This window comes from Oenanthe melanoleuca, chromosome 3 (assembly GCF_029582105.1).
Source record: "Oenanthe melanoleuca isolate GR-GAL-2019-014 chromosome 3, OMel1.0, whole genome shotgun sequence".
Lineage (NCBI taxonomy): Eukaryota > Metazoa > Chordata > Aves > Passeriformes > Muscicapidae > Oenanthe > Oenanthe melanoleuca.
In genome coordinates, this window is record NC_079336.1 from 50,681,016 (window position 1) to 50,702,584 (window position 21,569).

The following is a 21,569-nucleotide window of genomic DNA, read 5'->3' on the forward strand; positions in this document are numbered from 1 at the left end:
TTGCCAATCCTTTCCTACATATAACAGCCAACTCCCTTACAGTGTGTGTAATAGTGAAGGTCAATTGTGCTGTTACTGGAAAATAAAGTTTGTTCCTTCAGCAACATTTTAAAGATACTTAAGTCTGTCACTTACATTGTAAAGACAAAATACCTTATGGAAGTGTACTCTGAATTTAAGGAATGATATGCAGAGGTTTTGAAGGGAATTCTTTTCCTTACTCCTGCCTCCAGCAGAGGGTCTGAGTCAGGCCAATTTTCTAGCCCCCAGGCAGCCTGCTTTGTTACATATGCAAGTAAGATCTAAGTGATTCTCCTCTGTATGCTTCTACTCCTCCATAAAAGGGCCTGGTAAGATTATGGCTCCCTATCCCAGCATAAGGGAGAAAGATGATTTCTGTCAGCTAAGTACCAGACATCTGATTCCTAGTGATGTCCTCATTTCAAGGGGCAGCTGACTCTGTGTCTCCAGGGAGTTACTAAGACCCCTAACCCCATGCAATAAAGAAACTAATTCAGAGTGCAAGACAAACATATATTTGCATTAAGACTTCAGACAAAGCATGGAGGAGTAAAATTATTAAAACCTATTTTAGAAAGAGGCTTGCAAGACTCACTGCTTCCATAGGTGACACTAAGATTAATAGGAAGGTCAATTTATGCTTAAATCATTTGTGTTTCTTGCACAAGTGTGTGTGTATATATGTAATTTCCTTGTCAGAATCAACACAGGGGAACCTGAAAGCCCAATGGAGCTTTTGCCCCTGCAGCAAATAAGTGAATAAAGCCTTTACTATGGTTCAATAACCTCAGTTATAGGAACTAGAAAAATCACCACAGTCCACTGGCCCGGTTACAAGTGCAGTTGAAGAGAATATTTAAACAGTGACAGTGGCAATTTTCTAAAGTAAGGCTTTCTAACTAGCTGTCTGCAGACCAAAATCACCAGTTTTGATACTTTTAGACAATCAGAACCAATGTCTAAAATTAGACGGACACAGAAAACCTTGACAAAATGGACTCATCCTTGACCTGTTAGTTTATTTCAAAAACTTTCTGTTCATTTAACTTACATACATCAGGGAATGTTGTTGGCATTTGATCCTTTCTCTGTGATTCAACAATGTGGTCTATGTTAAAGGCAACCAAAGAAACTGAAGGGAATTAAAGAAACACCTACACTGACTAATCAAGGGAAATGCTTTTGCAGTTACATACTTCAAACAAAAGTGCATCACAATTTTTCAGAACAAAACTTCACCATAAAGGTAATTTAAAGAAGTGTTTTTGCAGTCAAGAGTGACTGAAGTTAAGAACCACATTTTTTTACAATTCTCTCATGTTACCCTTTCCTCAGCATTAGGCATTCAAAGCTGGTCAGCTACTTAGGCATTTAAAAGGTCAATTTGCAAGGTATTTTGGTTTGCTAATTTCCATAGTTAGAGAGAACATTAAGCCATGTTCCAAATTTACCATGAATCATGTCTAATTTTTTTAGTTCTGGGGAAGCTAATGGAGTGCAATCTCTAAATTAAGGCAAACAGTCAAATTTATAAAACTCGAGCACACAGATTTTTGTCTCTATCCAAACTGTAAGATATTTCTTCAAGATTTTCTGTCCTTGTATCTTTTCCAGCAATAATGTCTGAGTAAATTTTGATGAACTGTTGGTTTGCTTGAGGTCTTCATGTATTGTGGGATAGAAGACCCAGAAAGGACCAGAAGTCTAGATAGACCAAATTATTCTAAGTGCATTATTTGCCAGGCAGACAGCCACAATGGCATGACAAATTAGGATTTATGGCTCTAATGCCTGGTCACTCCAATACTGGCAAGCCTGAACTGTTCCAATACTACCATACAGGCTATTTCTCAGAACACATGGCCTCCTGTTTTTTCTCTCTTCAAAATCAAAGTTGTGCAGAGGAAAGAAGAATAAGGTCCTTAAAGGAAGGAAAAAGGTGTGAATTCTCAACATGACTGGAGTAGAACAACAGATCACTACCAAATTAAGCACATTAAATTTTCCCTATAATGCCACATATACAAATTCACTAGGACAAAAGCCTATACTCTCTCTGAAATCCTTTTTACATTCACATAAGATGTACACATTAATGGATCCCGGGATGATTTTTGAAGTTTCTTTGAACACACTGTGTTTCTCCAGAAGAAGAAGAAAAGTTGCCAGACAAGATCAGGCTGATGTTGAAGTAGTGCCTCTTTACTCCTTTTGACCTAGACATACTGTTTAAAGGTAACATTTATCATCATTCCTGCACTGTGTATCCAGCACCAGCCAAACAAAAGGTGCAAAAACTCCAGGATGAAGGACAGTGCCTTTCTGAAAGTTCAGAGCCTGTACAGCAATCCATACTTCTTTCCCGCTGTGAGAAGGAACAAGCCAGGCTCCGTGCATGTCATTCAGATGGCAAGTAACACCCAGTCAAGTGATGGCAACGCCAGAGCTGCAATGCCATGTGTCAGGATTTCGGGCACCATTGTGAGCATCCCTCGATGCAATATCTCCCTGCTGGATGCAGCTTGTTGCCAGAGTGCAAGTAAACATCATGACTGACTGCCATGAGTCAGTCCAGGAGCAGGGAATTAGCAAGTGGCTCAGGCACTCTAGTCTAGGAGAAGAGTAAAAAAGGAGTGTGACTGCAGCACTGGGAACAGCAGTGCTTGTTCTCCTGCCTTGAGTGAAAGTAAACAAGTCCATTGTTATCTGACTCTGTCAAACCTCAAAGTATAATGCTAGAAGGAAAAATAAGTTTTACAGAATTGAGCATATACAACTCTTTTCTTCCCTTCATAAATTGTATGTTACAGTAGCTGAATCTACCAAAGTGATTACAGTATGCTATTTATATAATGGCACATTTAAGCTTTGTAAAGGATTTGGAACATTTCAGAAATGTCTCCGGTGCTGAAAAAGGCTAATGTATTACAAATCATATAATATTTTAATTCAGAAAAAATATGTTTTGGAATTTTGACCTAGCATTAGGGTTAGGAAACTGAACAAGGATGCCATAAAGCATGACTGACAAATCAGTCAAGCTAGTCTGCTTCAGATACATATTGTGCAAGGCATTATCACTGCGATCAGTCACAAAAAATGCATATTTAGTTTTTTTACATTAAATACTACACCTGTGCACCTATGTAAAAGATATACAAAATATAAATGTCATCAGGACTGTATATTTCAAACTTCTTAAAATAAACACGAAATATATATATATGTAGGCATATAGGTTGTAATTTCAATGTCAACACTAGCACAGTTTGTCTCTTCTAAATACAGGCCTGTATACTTCCTAGTCCAACACATGCACCTACAAACACATGATCATGCATACAGCTTTACGTTCTGCTGCTTGCAGAAGAGTCAGAATATACAGCACTATACATTTTTTCAACTCAAAATTGTTTGGCAAATTAAGAAGGATGCTGTTCAAAAGAAATTCTTTGTGAAATATTAAAAAAAAAAGAAAAAAAAGACCCAGAGAAAACCAGGGATATCGCTATTTCATCTCAATAAAAACACTGAAGACCATGGTGATGATGACCTAAGATTCAGAACGCTTTGTCCAGCATGTGGTGGGGGTCACTCTTGGACAAAACACAACAGTGTGGAACTGGTTGCTATGACACATACCAAATACAGTTAGAGTGAGGCATAGAGCTTTCACACTACCATCCAACCCAGCTGTGGGCTCAGACCACTGAGGTCTCTGACCGAAAGGAGACGGAGCTGTGCACTGCTCTTCTCCCAGCGGGCGGTGCTGACGGGGACCTGGGAGCCCATCTGGAAGGAAGGCGTCGATTTGCCGGCCGAGCGGGACGGGAGAAGCCCTTCTCACTTGGACATTTAGCTGGCACACACATCTAGAACACAAAGGCAAGTCCTTGCTTTAACAAGTCACAGCTTTTGTGGAATGCAGCGGGAATGCAGGGAGACATTTGCAGTGACCTCAGAACAGGTGGTTGGAAGCTATTAAAAGGAGTGCAGCCATGCACAGAATGCAAAAGAACAGCTATTTCTATGGACAGGGATTCTCACATCAGTTGTGGTTTAAAATATATGAAGACAAGTGTCAGGCACAAGGAAACATATGAAATGATAGTGCAAGATTTGACATTTCCTCTTATCTTTTAGTTTCTGGAAGTTTTTTGTCAATGAATGCTGTAAAATAAAGTGTAGAACTCAATACCATCTGATATTACTGGAATAGGATCTACATACTTCTCAGGTATTTTTGACAGATCCTAATTCAGGAACCTCTGTTTCCATTAGTTCAGTGTGAAGCTGTTTAACTTAGCAACTAATTCAGAATGGTTATATGTTAATACAGTCTACCAGCAGAGCCATAGATGCAGAGGAAACTCAATAGATTTTGATCATAGCTACATTGATGTAAATTGTAAATAATGAAAATAAACCCAGTGCCTCATGCCACATGTAGTTCTTTACATCTCTGTGACATTAATTCTGCTGGACCTAAAATGGTAACTCCTGGTCAGGCAGTATTCCACACTTAGTTTCTACAGATAGAAATGACAATCTAAAATGTGAGCCTGTAGAAAAGTCATTACTCTTTTCATCTATATTAATTGATGAAAATTTGTTTGCTGTCAAAAATTTATTGGATGCAAAAGAAATCTGAAGTTTCATGATTTGTTTTTTTTTCTGTGCTGAAGCAAAGATGTGCCTGTTAAGCAAGACATTGCATGGTCAGATTCTCAGCTGCTTAAATCCATATAACTCCACTAAAGTCTGTGAATTTGTGACAGTTTAAGGCATACCAGTTGACAACCTGAACCCATTTAAGTTTCCCAGCTCAAAACACACCTGCCTTATCTTTTTTGAGATTCCAAGAGGCATATTTTTGTGTTCTTTGTGGACTCTTACAGAACCTGCAACTTACAGCGTGTTTTCCAAACCATCTGTTTGTCTTTTCATTAAGAAAGAATGTTGGCAAAGGCAGTATTTCTAACTTCTGAAAATAAACTTCAGCCAAATATAAATTCATTAGCCATGCCATGCTCTCCTGTTTCTGTGAGCCTATGCTTGAATACATAGGAGAAGCTGGAACTGAGACATGAGGAAGAGAAGGTTACTTTATTACTGAAAAAATTACGGAGTCACAATACCCCTTGTCATAGGCTGTTCCAAGGAAATCCTGAACCAAGGAGCACCCTTGGTACTGAAGAGTGTTATCAGAGACCTCTAGGGTTTGGGGCATGGCCAAGTCTGCTTTAGACCTATGGGAAATCTTGTAACACATCAGCTAAAGGAAGGAGAGAGGGTGTTAAAACCTGGCTGAAGTTCTCAGTAGTTCAATCTTAGCATAACTGCACTGCAGTAAAATCTAGCTTTACAGAACACCAGCAGGGATAAGAATCTGGCACGTGTCTTCACTGCTTATTCCTGCATGCTCCTGCCCTCCCACAACTCTATAGTTTGCAGAGGAAATGCTCCTGATTCATCCAGATCCTAGCCTAAAGTATCTATTTTTACATAATTCTTTACGAAATGTTAGTCTGCCCCATTTTAGAATCTGGGGCTTGTTAAGAAATGGAATTGCTTTGGTTTTGTCATTCTTATGAACCTTACCTCTGGTAACTTCTGTCTCTCTTTTCCTTGCTTGAGTTGCTGCCCAATATGCCTGGTTGAATTCCTTGGAAAGTCTTGCTTTCCTTGCTCAATCTGGATCCTTTCTAAATACTGACTCAGTGTCTCGCAACCCTCATTGGTGAATTCAGAATTTGCCTGTGTCCACTTATCTTTGCAGCATTTTGCATTACAGGGAGAAGTTGCTGTTGATTTTTCATAGGTTTTCAAAAGCTTTTCAACAACACCATAGTTTGACCTTGAGTCAGCTGAACGCGGGCGCCCAGATAAGTTACTTGGTCTCCAGTCATGCTCGTGGAGCATGTGCCTATACCCACTAGTATTTGGAAGTCCATTCGTGTGTTTTTGTTGCCCTGCTGTCCTGACAGCTTTGCTGGGGTTGTTAGTTTCTTGCTCCTTTGCTGCAGAGAGCTTGGGATTGGAAACACAAGGCGTATTTACAGTTTCTGCCCTGCTAGTAGCAGAGTCACACAGTGGAGCACAGGGTTTGTGATCTTCTGATGCTGTTTGAGGCACCTGATTTTCCTGCACAGCATTGTTACCTTTGTCTGTGTGAAACACAGCCCGATTAAACTCATCAATCTTTGCTGCTAGTGTTTCATTTCTTTGGGTCTTTCCCAAAATATACCTGGTGTCTTCCAAAAGATCATTGTGCAAGGTAGCAGGGGCATAAAAGTCATTACTATAAAAAGGGCTGCTGTGAGACTTGGTGTTGTGTTTCTGATGCATCTTGTTGCTTTGGGCCATATTTCCATCTGAACAACTCTTTTGGCTTGACAGTGGGGAAGGATCATTGTTATTGTCTTTTCCAAGCTTGCCCATATCATATGCCCACGTGTTGTGGCAGAAACTTGTTGGAACATTGCACTCATTTTTGGTCACAGGTATTGAAGCAGTTACCATCACAGGGACTTTCACAGCCTGCCCTTCATTTGCACAGGCTACTGCTGATTTATTTTTGTTTACAGGTGAAGGATTCCTCAGGCTGCCCCCATTCCAACAATCCTGAGCCTTGCAATTACTTTTGATGCCTGGATCTCTTATGGGTGCCTCTGAAAGCTGTACAATCGCAGAAAGAGAGTTTGTTAGGTGCCGAGAGGTGCTCCGTGGAGGAACCGGTGGAGCTTCTTTCTTTTGCCAAGGTCTGAGATCTGTTCCTATGTCACCAGTAAGACTACCATAAGAAATGTCCTTCAAAGCCCTGGTGGAGCTCATCAGATTCTTCCTATTATTGTGTTCCTCTGTTTTAAAAGCAACTGAAGTCTGTGATTCATTGCTGGACACGTGGTTCATCTCAGGCAGAATAACTGTGTTTTGGGTTTCCTCAAATTCCCTCAGGAAAGGAAGTGACTTCATTCTGGAAATAACAGAAGAGGTGTTTTACAGATGAGCAATAAGGAACATTCCAGAGGACCTCAGCATGGATTAATTCTCCCCAGGAGCAGGTGTTTTAACACTGGCTACTTAAAAAGGTCTGGGAGCAGTTTTGCTGCAGCTGATATACCCAGCATAATTGAAACACACACATAAAATTTGAGGAAAGGTCAAGAAAAGGATTGCATTCCTTTCCTTTGCCACTAAAATTCTTCTTCTGAGTTTTTTAGATGATTGTTTTCTTATCTATGCTACAGTAAGTACAGTAGGATCCTGTTCTAATGAGTCATAGGAATCTACCAGACTATGAACTGAATGAAGAAAGCTGTAGAACACAGTGTATCCCTTGTTTAGGTTTCATAACCTTACACATGAGATCTGTCTTTTGATATCTGATAAAAAAGCACCTTTAGAAGTTATGCATCAGCTATGAATCCATTTATTCTAAAGATACAAACAGTAGCCCAGCTAAAATAATGAATTAGTGACAGACTTTTAACAGATCACACGGTGGAGTGTGAGAAATCCCTCTGATATTTGGGAGCATCTGAGAAGGTTCTGTTTTACCTGAGAATTTCTGCTCAGCTCAAGAGGCAGTGTGGTGTTTAGCTTGCTAGAGAAGACAATGAACACTGAATTTTTACCAGATGACAGAATGTTCACTTGCCATACTTTTCAGGGTCTGACTTGCCATCTTTCCATTAGAGTACAAATGTATGGTTGTTCCTCTCTCTATTGCTTTCTTTCTTCCTACTCTTGGATCATCAGTTCCTGACACATCCCCCATGCTTAAGGCTAGATTTGGGCTTTCAGTAAGAAATTCCCAGCCTGACAAACCCATACAGTTTTGTATAAAACTACATGGAAATGAGGCCAGAGGAGACAGAAATACCTGTCCACTTTCCCAATCCTCTATACGGCCATTAGAAACAAATACAATTTCATCTCATCTAAATACTAATCTGAATTTGTAGGTTCTGTATATAAAATCCATTTTGCTAGTAAAACGTGCCTTTGTATCATATTTCAGCATAATTCATTTGAATGTTTTTTGCTGAGCACTGAAACATTAGAAGGGTAGGAACTGCCCACCTACCAATAAATCCAACAGCAAACCTGCCTTCAAAGAGAAAAGCATAAGGAGCATTATTAATTTCCTTCCTCTAATAGAAGTCCTAAGATGTTTTTACCTTCTGTGATTGGACTTCTTTCGAATTTCCTCTTGATAGCTGCATAATTCTTCACTGACTCTGGCAAGTTCTCTAAGAGCCTTTATAAATATAAAAAACAGTCTTTTAATACATACATTTAAAATCACATCTCCAGAATTAATTTGAAACTTGCGGTCATTTGCATTTAAGATTCAAAGGAGAGGGAAGTAGTATGAGAAAAGATACTAAAAAGCCCCACCTAATGAACAGAGATAAAGAGCATGCTGTTAGCACATTTAAACAGTGAGAAGGTTGTCATTGATAGCAAACCTAGGAGCAAGCAGAGACAGTGACTTATGGAAAGCTAAAATCAGGGAGGTCAGTTCTTGAGCTTAACCTGGCAGGCCAAGGTCCTCAGTGTTTTCCTCTGCCTTGTCACTGAAACATGCTCATGCTTTACTTACTAGATTGAGATCACTAATATAATTCTTGGTATTTTGCTCTGAAGTTTTAATGGTGAGGCTGTCTTCAGGCTCCTCGTGGTTCTCAAAGGCCAGATTGTCCATTAACAGGATATTGTTTCTGCTCTCGTCTCTGGGCTCCTCCCATTTGTGTCCTGTCATACCCAGCAGACTCCCTTTCTCCATTCTGTTGTTTGCCACACTGTGTTGATGGTTCAGCTCCACTGTGTCACTCTCTTGAGAAGTGGGGGAATGCATGGACAGCTGCAGCACCTTGCTCTGAATGGCCTTGCTATCATGGACAGTCATATTGCTCTCCCTTCTAAGTTTTACCTCCTGGTAAAGCTGAAAAGACAATAGAACCTTCATTAAATCATGGTATTGTAATGAACTTTATGGCAAAGCCCCCATATTTATTTTCTATTTTGAATTATGCTTCATTCAGTAGCACTGATTAGAAAAATTCTACATAAGTTAGTAGGAAAGTGCTGAGTGACCTAGTGTGATAATTCAAACACCATGATTGCCACAGGATTAAGGCTGTTACCATTCACAAACTCTCTGCCATAATTTTAATGTATGGCTCCCACCATGGCTGGGACTGGAGTAGATCTCATGAGATGACTGAGGGATAACTCAAGGCCCTGCCTTGAGCCAAAAGCCAAGTACTTGTTTTCCAAGTAAAATCAGCACACTATGTGGTGGACACAACTGTGATCTGATGGATAGGGATTGTGGGGGAATGTGACATTGTCCTGGCTATGTTACAGTCTATTAAAGCATATTACTTGAAGGAGAGGAAGCGAATTCTCATCAAATACAGTGCCATCTGCACAAGAGCAGACTCAGTTCTCAGACAAGTGGAATTCTTCCCTATGACTGGAGTGATAAATCAGTACTGCAGAATGGTATTATTTGGCAACATGCTGTCACCCTCTTCTTTCATGCTATCTGCTGAGATCCAGTGGCTTCATTACTAAATGACAAGGTGTTAATTCTGGTCATCAGCACATTCAAACTAGGAACTATGGTAAATTATAAATTAGAAAAAATGGCAACATCATAAAAATCTCTTCTGCTTACAGTATAATTTCCAGTGCCAAGAATCCCACAGCTCTTTATAAACATTCATTCTTAACCTGCTCTCATGAAGAAAGCACAGAGACAGCTCTGAACACCATCTGCCTGCCCTCTCACAGTGCACGAGGCCATCACAGCAGCTTTTGAAAGGACAGTGGAAGAGAATAACAACATGCAGAACATGTGGCCACTTCACGGGTAGTGCTGTGGATTAGAAGTGTTCTCACGTTCAGAGACTTAACACTTGACCTCATCCTGGGTTTTCAGATTTCACTCCCAAAGCCCAGCTGCTCATGGAAACTGAGGGCTGAACTCTGCCATTTCCAAGAAATAAGAGCCTCATATGGATTCAGCATAGCAGTAAGAAGGAAGGATACCACTCCATAATATCATCTCCTAAACACCACAAGTCTTCCTGGAGGAATTTAGTTAGGTTTGGTGGGCTAGAGAAAACTGCCAAATTAAAATACAAGCTGATAAGTGAGCACAAGTTTTATTGAGGAAATCCTTCTAATGGCATTTGAAAGGTATCTATCTCTTCTTTTCTCCAGCCATGTGGCTTGTGGAGAAGAAATGTCAGGCATCTGAAACCAGCAGCAGCTAAAGTCAGAGCTTAAGAGGGGACTTTAGGATTTGAATAACCTTGGGGTATAATCTGTAGTTTTGTTTGGCCCTGCAGTAGCCAGCAAATTGCTTCATTCTCTTCCCCTCAGCTCCATTAATTTCTTTATCTCTTTTTCTATCTCTCTCATGCTTTCCTAATCTGCCTGACAATAAAGAATATGATGAAAATAGTCCTTGCTGACATTTTCAGGTCTACTAATAGCCAGAATACCTTTTCATTACTGTCATTCCAAACCAGCTCTTACAGCTAAGAAAATGAAATTCAATTACCTATACAGATCACAGATTACTAACTTTTGAAGCATTCTCAACTTGGCAGTGAAATTAGGGAAGACTGCACAGAAAAGACCTAACACAAAAGACAAAATGCAGCAAAGACCATCATACCAAAGTCTGCAAGAATTGTGCACAAAATATAAGAGCTGACATTATAGAGTTCTGCTGCAAGTTGGTTTAATGGGCAGGGTATGGCTGCAATTCCTTTGGCTCTGACCATTTTCCTTCTCAGCTTCATGTGAGCAATCTCTGCCGTACATTCCTGTGTTGCTCAGCCACAGGACAGTGCTGGCAGAGAGCAAGTGAAACTACTCCATGTGTATATTAGATGAAAAATGTGGAAAGCTCACTAATGAAAAAATTTGCCTCTATAGGCTGCCAAGCAGACTCAGTTAATGCATTAGAGAGTGTCAGAGGGTTTGGCTGCAGGGACAATTTGGGGATAAAAGAATAATAAATAATTGCTGTCACTATTTCTGGAAGGAGATGCATTGCAAATAGCAGGGACTGTTTGCTAGTATGTGTAAACACGAGTGGTTTCAGAACTTTCATGCTATTTAATGTACCTGTTTTCTCTCTCAAGAGTCATCCATAAAAGGAACAGGTTCTAGCCAGAATAATTCTGCATCATGCAGTATTTAATATACATATTATATTTAATATTACCATTTACCCCAGCAGGCCAGTGCCATCTAAAGCCTTTTTGCTAGATAATTATGATACCTAAATTTTCTGTTACTAAATATGCTTTTTTCTAAGCCCCATATTGTTCAGTATTTACTTGAAAAAAGCATGTGTAATATAGCCAACATGGCTCATGCCCAGTTGAATTGTCAGCAGTATTTACAGCCAATAATCTCACAGCTCACAAAGCCACATTTCACCTCCTACCTTGTATTCATGACTATTAAATGAGCAATTGCAAATACTGCTTAATCCCAGGATTTTCATCCTACCATCAGCTGTTAGAAACTTCCAGTGACACATAAGAAATAGGATAAAATACAGAAAAAAAAAATTAAGTGACTCCATGTCACTTCACCCCAAGTGAAAATGGTAGTGCTCAGATTTTTGTTTAAAAGTACCTCTTCTATTTTCTTCTGCATGACCTTCCATTGACATTCCCATTCTTTCCTTTCATTGTCAAATCTCTCCAGCAATTCCATTTTTTCTTTGTTCCAGTTCCTCTCAGTATTCTCCAGTTCATGCAGGTCCATGGCTAAAGTCTGTGCAACAACAAAGACAGCTCTGCTTTTTTTCTCTCTTCCCTGGATGTTTCCTGGAAGTTTATGAGAATAAGTCTTATTAATGTTTTATTCTAGCTTTCAGGGAAAAAAGACAACCAAGAAAATTCCCAAACTTAATAACTGAAATGAGTTTGCAGGAGACAGTATTATACAATTGCTTGAAATTTGTCTGGAGAGTAACTCAAATATGGATGAACTAAGCATTATAGGATATAAACCCAAAGGCAGAGATGCCCATTCTGGAAAGGGGAGGTGGAACACATTCAGCATCACAGATTTCAGTAACATCTGCCACAGCAGGCTCTGTACCATGATCACTTTGCATCTTTGCCATTACTCTTCACTATAAATGTGTTTTCAGTAAATTTGAGTCCATGTAATATTGAATGGCACTTCATGACCTTGGGATCCTGCAATATCTGCCCTTGAGAGTGAAAGTTATTTTTATATTTGTTCAAAAGACAACTGCCAATGTAAAAGTATCATGTTTGCTCACACACTCCTTGCACATACATGCAAGGAGCACAACAGTTACATTCTTTTGGCAATTGAAGACTGCAAACTTGATATATGCAGGGAATTCTCATGGCTACATGAATGCTTTGGAATTCATGAAGGAAGACAGGACAGGAAAGCCAATAACAGGTACAAACACATATACAGTAGAAATCATTTATATAGAGGGACAGAAGGTCACTGAAGAGGGTTCAAGAATTTTGGATTTACAAATCTAAATCTATAAATGTTAGTTTCAGGACCAGCATAGGGCAAATTCTCCAATAGCAGTAACTCCAATCTAGTTCAAAAGCTTTCTCAGAATATTTGACTATTTAGTGCTTCAGTTTCTTCTTCCCCTTCAGAAAACTTTAGCCTCTTAGGGTTTGTAAATGAAAAAAAATAATAATTGAACCACTAAATAGGCAAGTTTTAAGGGAAATATTTTAGATCTGCTTATTTGACTTTGGAGCAAAGCAGTTACAAATCTTATGGGCCTGGTGTTCCTCTAGCCTTCTTAGGCTTTACACTAGGAACCCCATTTCCATCAGCACATTTACTATGCCAGCAAGGCTAAAATAACACTCATTCATTAAGTTATGATGGCTCCTGTGATATAATACATGGCACACAGGCATTGATACTTAAGTTTGTTAACCTCATCTCTCAAAGCCAGTTGTATTACCCAGGTAGTCATGGAATCTAGTTCTAGTAATAAAATGCCTCTGCATTGCTTCCTTCTCCTGCCAGAAATCAAGTATGTAGGCAATTGAATTATCAGAGTGTTAACTAGGAGTAAGCCCAGTTTACCTTTCTGCAATTTGTTCATTTCTCTGACTGATGATCAGTGATTGTCAACTCTCAGAAACTGCTGATTTTACTGCCCACATTTTCTATGATATGTATCATTCATTCCTGAGCAAAGTTCTTCCCCAGCCTGTATGTTACTGGCAAGTCTTGTTGATTTAGCTGTGGCTACCATGCAATCACCATTTGCCAGTGTCTGCTTTGTTTCAGCTGACTGGGAAGACAATGCCAAACTTGGAGTCAGCTCCTTTCATGTACAAGTAAGCAGAAGAGCTCAGATGAAACCCAACAGGTTACACTGGTCTTTGGGTCATAGGAAGTCCTCCCACAGGATCTCCCAGCCCTAACTCAGGACTTGTGGAACAGCTTACCCCAAGCACCTGCCTTCGAGCTCTGAAACGACAGTCTGTCCCTCAACTATCTACAGATTTCAAACCCTTCTTCTTTCCCCTGCCTAAAAACATACAGAGCAACTTCATAAAACCATAAAACTCCTTGAAACTAGGAGCTGCTGAAAGACAGCACAGAATTCTCATCAAAAAAGAAGCCAAGTACTGTTTGCTCATGGCCTCTTAGGGAAGGCAGCCAGGCTACAGAGACTGCACCTCTCCAGGCCAATGTTCCAGCTTTGTGCCAGACTCCAGTAAGCACTGACCTTTTACAACTTGCAAAAAAATTCTATTAGACTTAAGATCGATTGCAATCTAAACATCTATTGCTAACGAACTTTAAGAATATTGCAGTACTTTCTCACTTTGCTAATTCAAAGGTTGCAATTTGGTTTTCTTTTTTGCTGCATTTTTGTCTTTATAACCTTTCAGGATACTTCTGAGAAATAAACAAAAGTCAAATCTCTGCTCCACTATAATTCTTATACAAATACACATCAGAAAAGAAAATAAAAACTCCCCATGTGTAAATGCCGTACAGGTCATGAACAAGACAGGCAGACATTATCTGTCAACAACTTGCACAAATGGTGATTTTGCTAGTGCACTACTAGTAATAATGACCTTGCTTTAGTCAGCCACATACTACTAGAAAGGTCAATACTGTATAGTATATTTGTTTTTACACACATCAGAACAGATTTAATATGTACTCCTTTCAAGCATGAATGTAGCATTGAAAAGGCCTCTGGTGTTTCCTTAGTGCTGGAAACTACTATTGCCATGTTGGCATTCATCTTAACAATTTTCAAATTGTCTCATATGGAACTGTGATTATAAAAAAAGACTGAAGACAGTCAGAAGGAAATCAAGTCTTGAAAGAGGATATTTACAGAAGTCACAGATGGTCACTTGTAGCTCCAAGATCCACAAAAGGCTTGTATTGTTTCTTAGGCTTCTCTGATTTCCTCTTGACATAAATTTGAAGAAGAAAACTCCTGTTTATTGATGTTAGCAGCTGGATGACTATACAGCTTTGCAGCTATTGTACAGTGGATCAGTTGCTCAGAGACTTTGACTTTCATTTCTACTTCTCTTTGCCCCCACTTTCTTTTTTCCCTGGTGTTTCCTTTGGGTTTGTTTGGGGTTATTTTGGTGGAGTGCAATGTGCAATCCTGGTAATACAACCTCTGTGTGCACTGAGATTTCCCCATGGGTATTTCACATGGCTAAAGCAACCCAAGGCATGTAAAATGTCACATTATCATTTGCTCTGTGGATCAGAACAATATCTGTGCTCTTGCAGTATTGGCAATTTCTGCATGTCCTAGACAAGGTCAGGAGCTCATTACAGCAATCAAATTAAGCAAATAATCAATTTTGTCTGCATCAGCTGCATTTTCCCTTAACTTTTCCTTTAGCCCTTCTTCCTCTCAAGCAAAAAACTGTTTTAAGCAACTATTTGATGTTAGTCATTATTCCCCCCATATCTTACCCTTTTTAACCAGATATTAAAAATACAACATAGTTTGCAAACAACCTCTAGCAACTTATGAAAATAATCTGCTTGACATCAGCTGAGATTTTATTTTTCAACAGAGTTTTATCAGATTAGATGGGCATAATCATTCAGATATACATATCTTCCCTTGTCTTTACAGAAAAAAAAATGCAATCAAATTTTATTTCCAAATAAGTGCTGTATTTTGGATGACTAAGAAAATTGTAGACATCTGTATTTGTTCAATTATAAATGTGTGCCATGTGTCGTGATAACATTCACTTTATGCATGAAAAGAAAGTACAGCTGAGTGAGAGAAGGGAAAGAGGGAGAAATGAGAGAGTGAAAGAGAAAGAAAAAAGAAAGAAGGGAAAAATAGAGAAAAAAAGAGAAAGAGAGAAAGAGAGAGAGAAAGAAAGAAAGAAAGAAAGAAAGAAAGAAAGAAAGAAAGAAAGAAAGAAAGAATTTAAGCATACACAATACTGTCATCCCTGTTATGTTAATATATCTCTGCCTGCACTGAAAACACTAACTGAACTTTAAGAATAAAGACCATATATAACATATATGAACTTCATATTACATATAAATAACATTAAGAGGGATATTTAAATAATTGTCTGCCACATCAGAAATTTGCCTTCTTTTTTAATCTTAAGTGTTCAAAAACACTGATTTAAAATAAACTGCATCCATACCTTTCATAGAATAAGAAATCCTTCAGGAGTATTTCAGTCCCATTTCCAGGCAGCAGAGAAAGCAATGAAAGGCACAGCTAGCAGGGTTCCTGTTCTGTGAATCTTGATCTTTAAAAGAAGTAAGAAAGCTAAGCAAGACACAACCTTTCAAGTGGGGCAGCATTTGCAACTCTCTTTGAATAAATCCTCCACTTCTGCAAACGGGAGAACAGTTCCGCTCAGCATCATCCCCGCAGCTGGCTTCCACGTGACGTCAGTGCACGGAGGATGGCTTTAAAGCCATCTCTTCCAACCCCCAGCTTTGTAACTTTATATCTCCTCATATTTTGTGTAAACAACTCCAAGTCCAGGACATTTTTAGGTTTTATAGTGCAGTCCAGTCTTTAAAGCCTGCCAAAGCAGCTAGTGTTAATATCAAAGCTATGACAACAGGCAATTTTCGGTTCCTTTTGTTGTTGTCCACGCTGTAAAGGAAGATTTTTTGCGGTCTTCCAGACCCAGCTTTCAGGGTTATATTTTTTAGTATGATCATTTTGAGCTTTGCAACTTGATGCTCCTTAAATGCTTGGTAAAAGGAGTTTTGTTTAAAGCAGTGGTTTTGTTGGTTAACAGCTATCCTAAAGAGCTAAAAGCAAACCACTCCTCCCTAAAATCTTTTTCTGTATTCTAAATATGCTCTCACTTATGATATGCAAAATTAACGGGCACTGTGTAATCCTACTGTCTTGCATTCTGAGAATGGCAGTAAGGGTTTCTTTGGGATATACTCAAATATTCCTGATACTTTACAATGTTTCTGGATCAGATTCTACAGTCTGTTAATTCACTTTGTATCTTAGCACTTGAAATTGGATGAAAAATCTCCCTTGAACAGGGAAACTCATCTCTGGCACAAGGCTGGTAAAGAAGGTCCAAAAACACCTTGGGCTGGATATAAATCCCTAGGAGTGTCCATAGCAAGTGCTGGCATGGGATGCAGGAAGGGAGTGTGACAAAAGCAATCCAGCAAGCAAAAGTCCACAGGAGACCCTGAAGGCAGAGCAGCAAAATTCAGCTGCTCCCCCTGCTGAGTGGCAGGCAGGAGGAGCCCAGCTCACTCCTCAGGTCTCTGACCACCATGGTAACTTTCCTGCTGCACCCTGGTTTAAACTGCTCTCGTTTTTTGGAGAGACCCCCGGGGGGAAGATTCGCACACACCGCCCTGCTGGGGGCTTTCAGTGAGCCCCATGTGTGCCTGGAAAAGGGCCACAAAACACTTGATTCAGGCAGCATAAAACTGGACAAATCCTGCTCTCAGACATGTCTTGGAATGTCCTAAGCAGGAACATATTTTTGTGGGCAGTGCAGCTGATAACAAGAGGATCAGTGAAAAAAAGGGATCAATGTGAGGACTCACACATCCTTTGCTTAGTCAGCACTCTCCTCATTAGAACAGTAAGTTTTTATCTGATAAAATCCATTATAAAATCCAGTGTAAGGATTTTAACTCTGGTTGCATTTTATAGTAAATACCAAACCAGGTTTCAGGGAAAATACATTTTTTCTCCTTATATGGTCTAGCTGTAAGTCTCAGCGAATACAATAATTAAGTGCTTATTCTGTTCCCATGTAACTTAAATAATGGTACTTGGGCTATTTGTGAAAATTGTAAAGATTATATAAAAAATTAAACAAATATTCCCCAAGTACACAACTGAATGTTTCTGAAGAAAATCCCCAGACTCTAAACTCTGAGGATTTAAATTTAAAGAAACAGTATGACTCTCTTTTGTGAGGTTAGGTCTCCAGTGCCAGCTGACATGGCTGGGAGTGAAGCTGGAGTGCTTGGGAGCAGAACTGAGCTCACAGCTGGAGGCCAGGCATCAGAGCACTGCCTCCTCCCTGAAGCCAGCACAGCTGCACTACTGCACATGAAGGCAGACTCTTCAGACATATTTTTTTACTCTTATCCATCAACATATGCTATTATTCTTGTGTCTTTAATATTGCTAACTCCATGCCTCTTGTCTTGCTACGTGGAATCTTTGAAATAAAAACAGTAAAAATAAATAAAACAATGGCCTAATCCCAGGCTTGCATTCTCAGTCAAGCAAAAGCCTACATTTCTGTCTGTGTGAGGAATTAAGAAATGTATGAGACTCAGGGGCTCATTAGGAGACTAGCACTAGACCCATCTCATAGGTCAAAGGGACATGTTAAATTCATCCTAATATGGAAAAGGTGAGACAAAGAAAACATAAAGTGAATTGTAAAAACATGGGATCATTTTTCTATATACCCTTAAATGTAGCAGTAGAGAATTCTGCTTTTGAGGATAAGAAATTATTCAAAAGAGGCTGGCCCTACTGTCCCTCCTCCAGCATCAGCATACAAAGCAGCAAATGTGGCTTCTTGGTATCTAGCACACATAAAATAAGCAGGAAGATCACTGTAGGCTTTTTACATCCAACATATTGCTTCCACAGGAAAAGTTTATTTTGTCCATATCTGGTACCAGCACTGCTTGGGTCAAAACTCAGCACCTCAACAAAATAAAGATGCAGGGACATTTTAAACAAGATCTCTGCTAAATTTGTCTTCAACGTGCAAGACTGGAGACAAAGCAGCATGAGTTTCAGCATGGGCTATAATCTGATCACACACTAAGGGCAGTGGCCAATAAAATGTGCTGAAAACCACTTCAGGGCATCTTTGGTTGTGCTGCACCAGCAGCACATTTGGTTATGGCACATCCATTCTGCTATGGCCACAAAAGCTAGTGACGAGAAGGAAGAAGAGCACTGCTGCCACTGCAAACCTCCCCATTAGATTCCTGAGTGATGTACACCTTGATAATCCTGGTATATACACCTTGGGAGTGGATATATACAATGGGAAATGGGCAGAGGGAATACAAACTCTGTCTCCTCTTACTGTTGTGTGCTTCTGCAATTGGATACAACTCAGTGGAGAAACAGAGCCAACTAAGTGTTATGTCATGTCTCTGCTCCAAGGTTACATTGGAAATCGGTGGCAGATACTTTAGATGTTTACTTTAAATAGAGCCACCGTAATTTTCCCCATAGGCACTGCATGTGTAATGGCAAAAGCTGGATTTGAATATCACTTCCCCTGGCATTAAACCAGAGACAGAAATGTAAGCCAATGGGAACTACGTCCCTGATACTGATGCCTTTGGAAGTCTCCTACTCACCTATCAGATTCTGGGCTGATTAAGGAGAAGGGCATGTAATACCCTCAAGCTCTACTTGTTTTCGTAAACAACTCCTGAAGTTCATGTGCAGTTCATCTCTATTTATAACTCATATCTAGACAGCCATGTTTCTGGCAATTTTCTATTTTCCTACTGCCAGGCATATTTCTGCACTATAGCACCTGCTCTCTTCTAGTTTTGATTATGAAGCACTGGTGACATGTGTCAGCAGACACTTAGTCTATCTCTCAACTGGAGCTTCAGGCATGGATATTTTTGGTTGAAAGAAATATCTCTGAGCCTGGAGAAAATGGTCATTCTAACATAATGGGAATTTTTTAGTAGCAGTAAAAGAGAATATCTGTAAAGGGATTTTGTCAGGGCATTCAGGGCCAGCTCTAAACAGGAAACATATTTAATTGAATTTTTCTGGTAGCATTAAAGGAGAAAATGTACCTATTCCCTAAATTACATAAAAATTCATTGGAGATAGTGCCAATTTCCACAAGTGCAAAAATATCATAATTAGATCTACAGAAGCAAGATCTTTTCCTCTTGAAAGAACACAGAATAAATCCCCTGGGAACATAGGAAACAGAAATTTAATATTTCAGGGAAGTGCTAAATTAAGGCAATCTCATGGTTGAAATTCAATGACTTTTTTTCCCCTGGAACATTAATATTTCACCAGAATATTCCAAAATGGGAACTGTGAATCTGCTAAATGAGATTTCAGCTGATATGTAACCTGGCACATCCAGCTCCTTGCCACATGCAAACAAAATCCATGTTCTTCTTACTATTTCTCTTCATAACTCTGAGCTGTGCAGGAGGCAGAGTCAGTAAATCAGCAGTGTTCTGTCTGTCTCTGCCCTGCCTGACTCCACTGCAATCCTGCTAGAGGATGCTGATGTATTCAGCTGCATTTGCTCACTCACCTGTGAGATGGTCTTTGCCCACCAGGCCAGTTACTGAGCGGGGAGAATCTGCTTCCTTTCTTGGCAAGTATAATTACTGCATTTCGTAATACCAAGTTATTTCAATTTAGCAAATCATAGAACACTTATTTCCTTGGCTAGATCTTATCTTCTGGCTATGGATAAATGTCCATACTCATTCTATTAGCTTTCTCAGCATCTTTTAAAGTTGTGCAATATCTGGTGTGAAACAGATAAGCAGCTCAGATCACTCCCTGCAACCTGAATGCAAAAGGACAAGAAAAACACATCTCATTTCTCACTGAGATTTCACTGTGAGGCTCCTCACCATTCTCCTTGCTCATGATAGAATCAAAGACTGTGGGGAGCTTCTAAAAAATTTTGTATTCTTTGGTATGCCTAATTTCAGATTGCTGCCTGTGCAATAGTTCCCTAAATGTCCCAAAAGGTCTCAGCTTTGATTTTGCTTTGTTGATGCCGGATGGAAAGCTCCAGCTTTTATGCAAGCAGAAAACATTGTGAGAAATCAATAGGGTTTTAACTGCCAGTGCTGTACAGAGATTATCTCCACCCCTCATTTCAGTAATTCATTCTTACCTTTTCTATTTTCTGAGAAATAAACAAATCTTTCCCAATTACTTTCCAAGATGTATTGGATGAATATATGAATATATGAATTCAGTGTATTACTTCTTTAGGGTATCACTGTTACTGATACACTCTCTGTAAATCAAACCTTCTCTACTTATTTTTATTACATACAATACCAAGAAAGTTATAAGCAAGTGTGAGTTAAAAATGGAATCCCAGGACTTCAGATCTTACATTAAGTATGATTTTTTCTCCCTTATGGAAATTGTGCCAGTAACATTTAAGAAAACACAAATGATTGGTTTTTCCTCCACCAGAGATACTAAAGCAGGAAGAAACTGAAAAATTCAGTCTTGTGCTAAGATTTGGTATAACAAGTTTAAGCCTCAAATGATAGTATTTTTAATGTCCAAATTAGAAATCCATGAGCAAAAAGTCCTAGTATTTCCAGATGCTGCTAAAAAATGGAAGGCCTTTTCCACTTACAGAAATTCATTGTGAATTATGGCTTGATTGTACCTTGCCATAATAGTTTTTAATATGTGGAACCGTATTTTAGATTAACTGCATAAACTAGAGCATCTTAGAAACTCCTCAGAATTACTTTGGTCTGACTTTATCCTTAACTGGGAAACCAGTCAAAGCTATCTAATAATCACACATATATTGATTATAATTTCCTTTAGACATCTCACTAACTATAAAAAGGATAATGATGACAACAGCCCCTGGTAGGAATAAGTATTTGGATTAAATCAAGGAGTTCAGTGATATAGCTGATCAAGGCTACTACACCTGCAGATTATGTTGAGGGAAAGCTAGACAAAGAGAAAAATACAGTATTTTTTTAATAATGAATATTTTTACTATTTTTTTTTCTTTCTAATAAAAAAAAAAATTATTGCCCCATCTCTTGTCGCTCTCTGAGGATTTTCCCTCAAAATGGTGTCTCAACTATTTCAGGTAGCAGAGCACAACCTAGGCATGGAGATGGACTGTTCTTACTGGGGAATGAATTAAGTGAACAGAGAGCTAACATGATAAATCAAAGGGAATTCTTACCACTAGCTAGAAAAACAGCTGCTTTATTTATTACCATTCTTT

At 39.2% G+C, this 21,569-nt stretch overlaps 2 protein-coding genes across 3 annotated transcripts in view; both read right to left on the reverse strand.

Annotated features, from left to right (window-relative positions):
• Positions 1 to 1,020: 1,020 nt before the first annotated feature.
• On the reverse strand, positions 1,021 to 16,106 carry KIAA0408 (KIAA0408 ortholog). 2 transcript variants are annotated; one of them, XR_008840244.1, is made up of 7 exons: positions 15,744 to 16,106; positions 11,692 to 11,885; positions 8,630 to 8,971; positions 8,205 to 8,284; positions 5,623 to 6,997; positions 3,664 to 3,893; positions 1,021 to 2,632 (listed from the first exon to the last, which is right to left on the reverse strand). XR_008840244.1 is itself a non-coding variant. In XM_056488800.1 (6 exons), exons 1-6 carry the CDS (start codon positions 15,748 to 15,750, stop codon positions 3,723 to 3,725), a joined length of 2,169 nt encoding a protein of 722 aa, XP_056344775.1. In that variant the 5' UTR covers positions 15,751 to 16,105; the 3' UTR covers positions 1,021 to 3,722. The 2 variants fall into 2 exon arrangements, 1 of the variants encoding a protein (XP_056344775.1); XM_056488800.1 differs by having other exon boundaries at positions 1,021 to 3,893; positions 15,744 to 16,105.
• Positions 15,767 to 21,569, reverse strand: part of SOGA3 (SOGA family member 3) — a 37,701-nt gene continuing 31,898 nt past the window's right edge. Inside the window, exon 7 of the mRNA XM_056488799.1 lies at positions 15,767 to 15,851. The gene's annotated coding sequence lies outside the window, so the exon portion shown is untranslated. The remainder of the gene's footprint in view (positions 15,852 to 21,569) is intronic.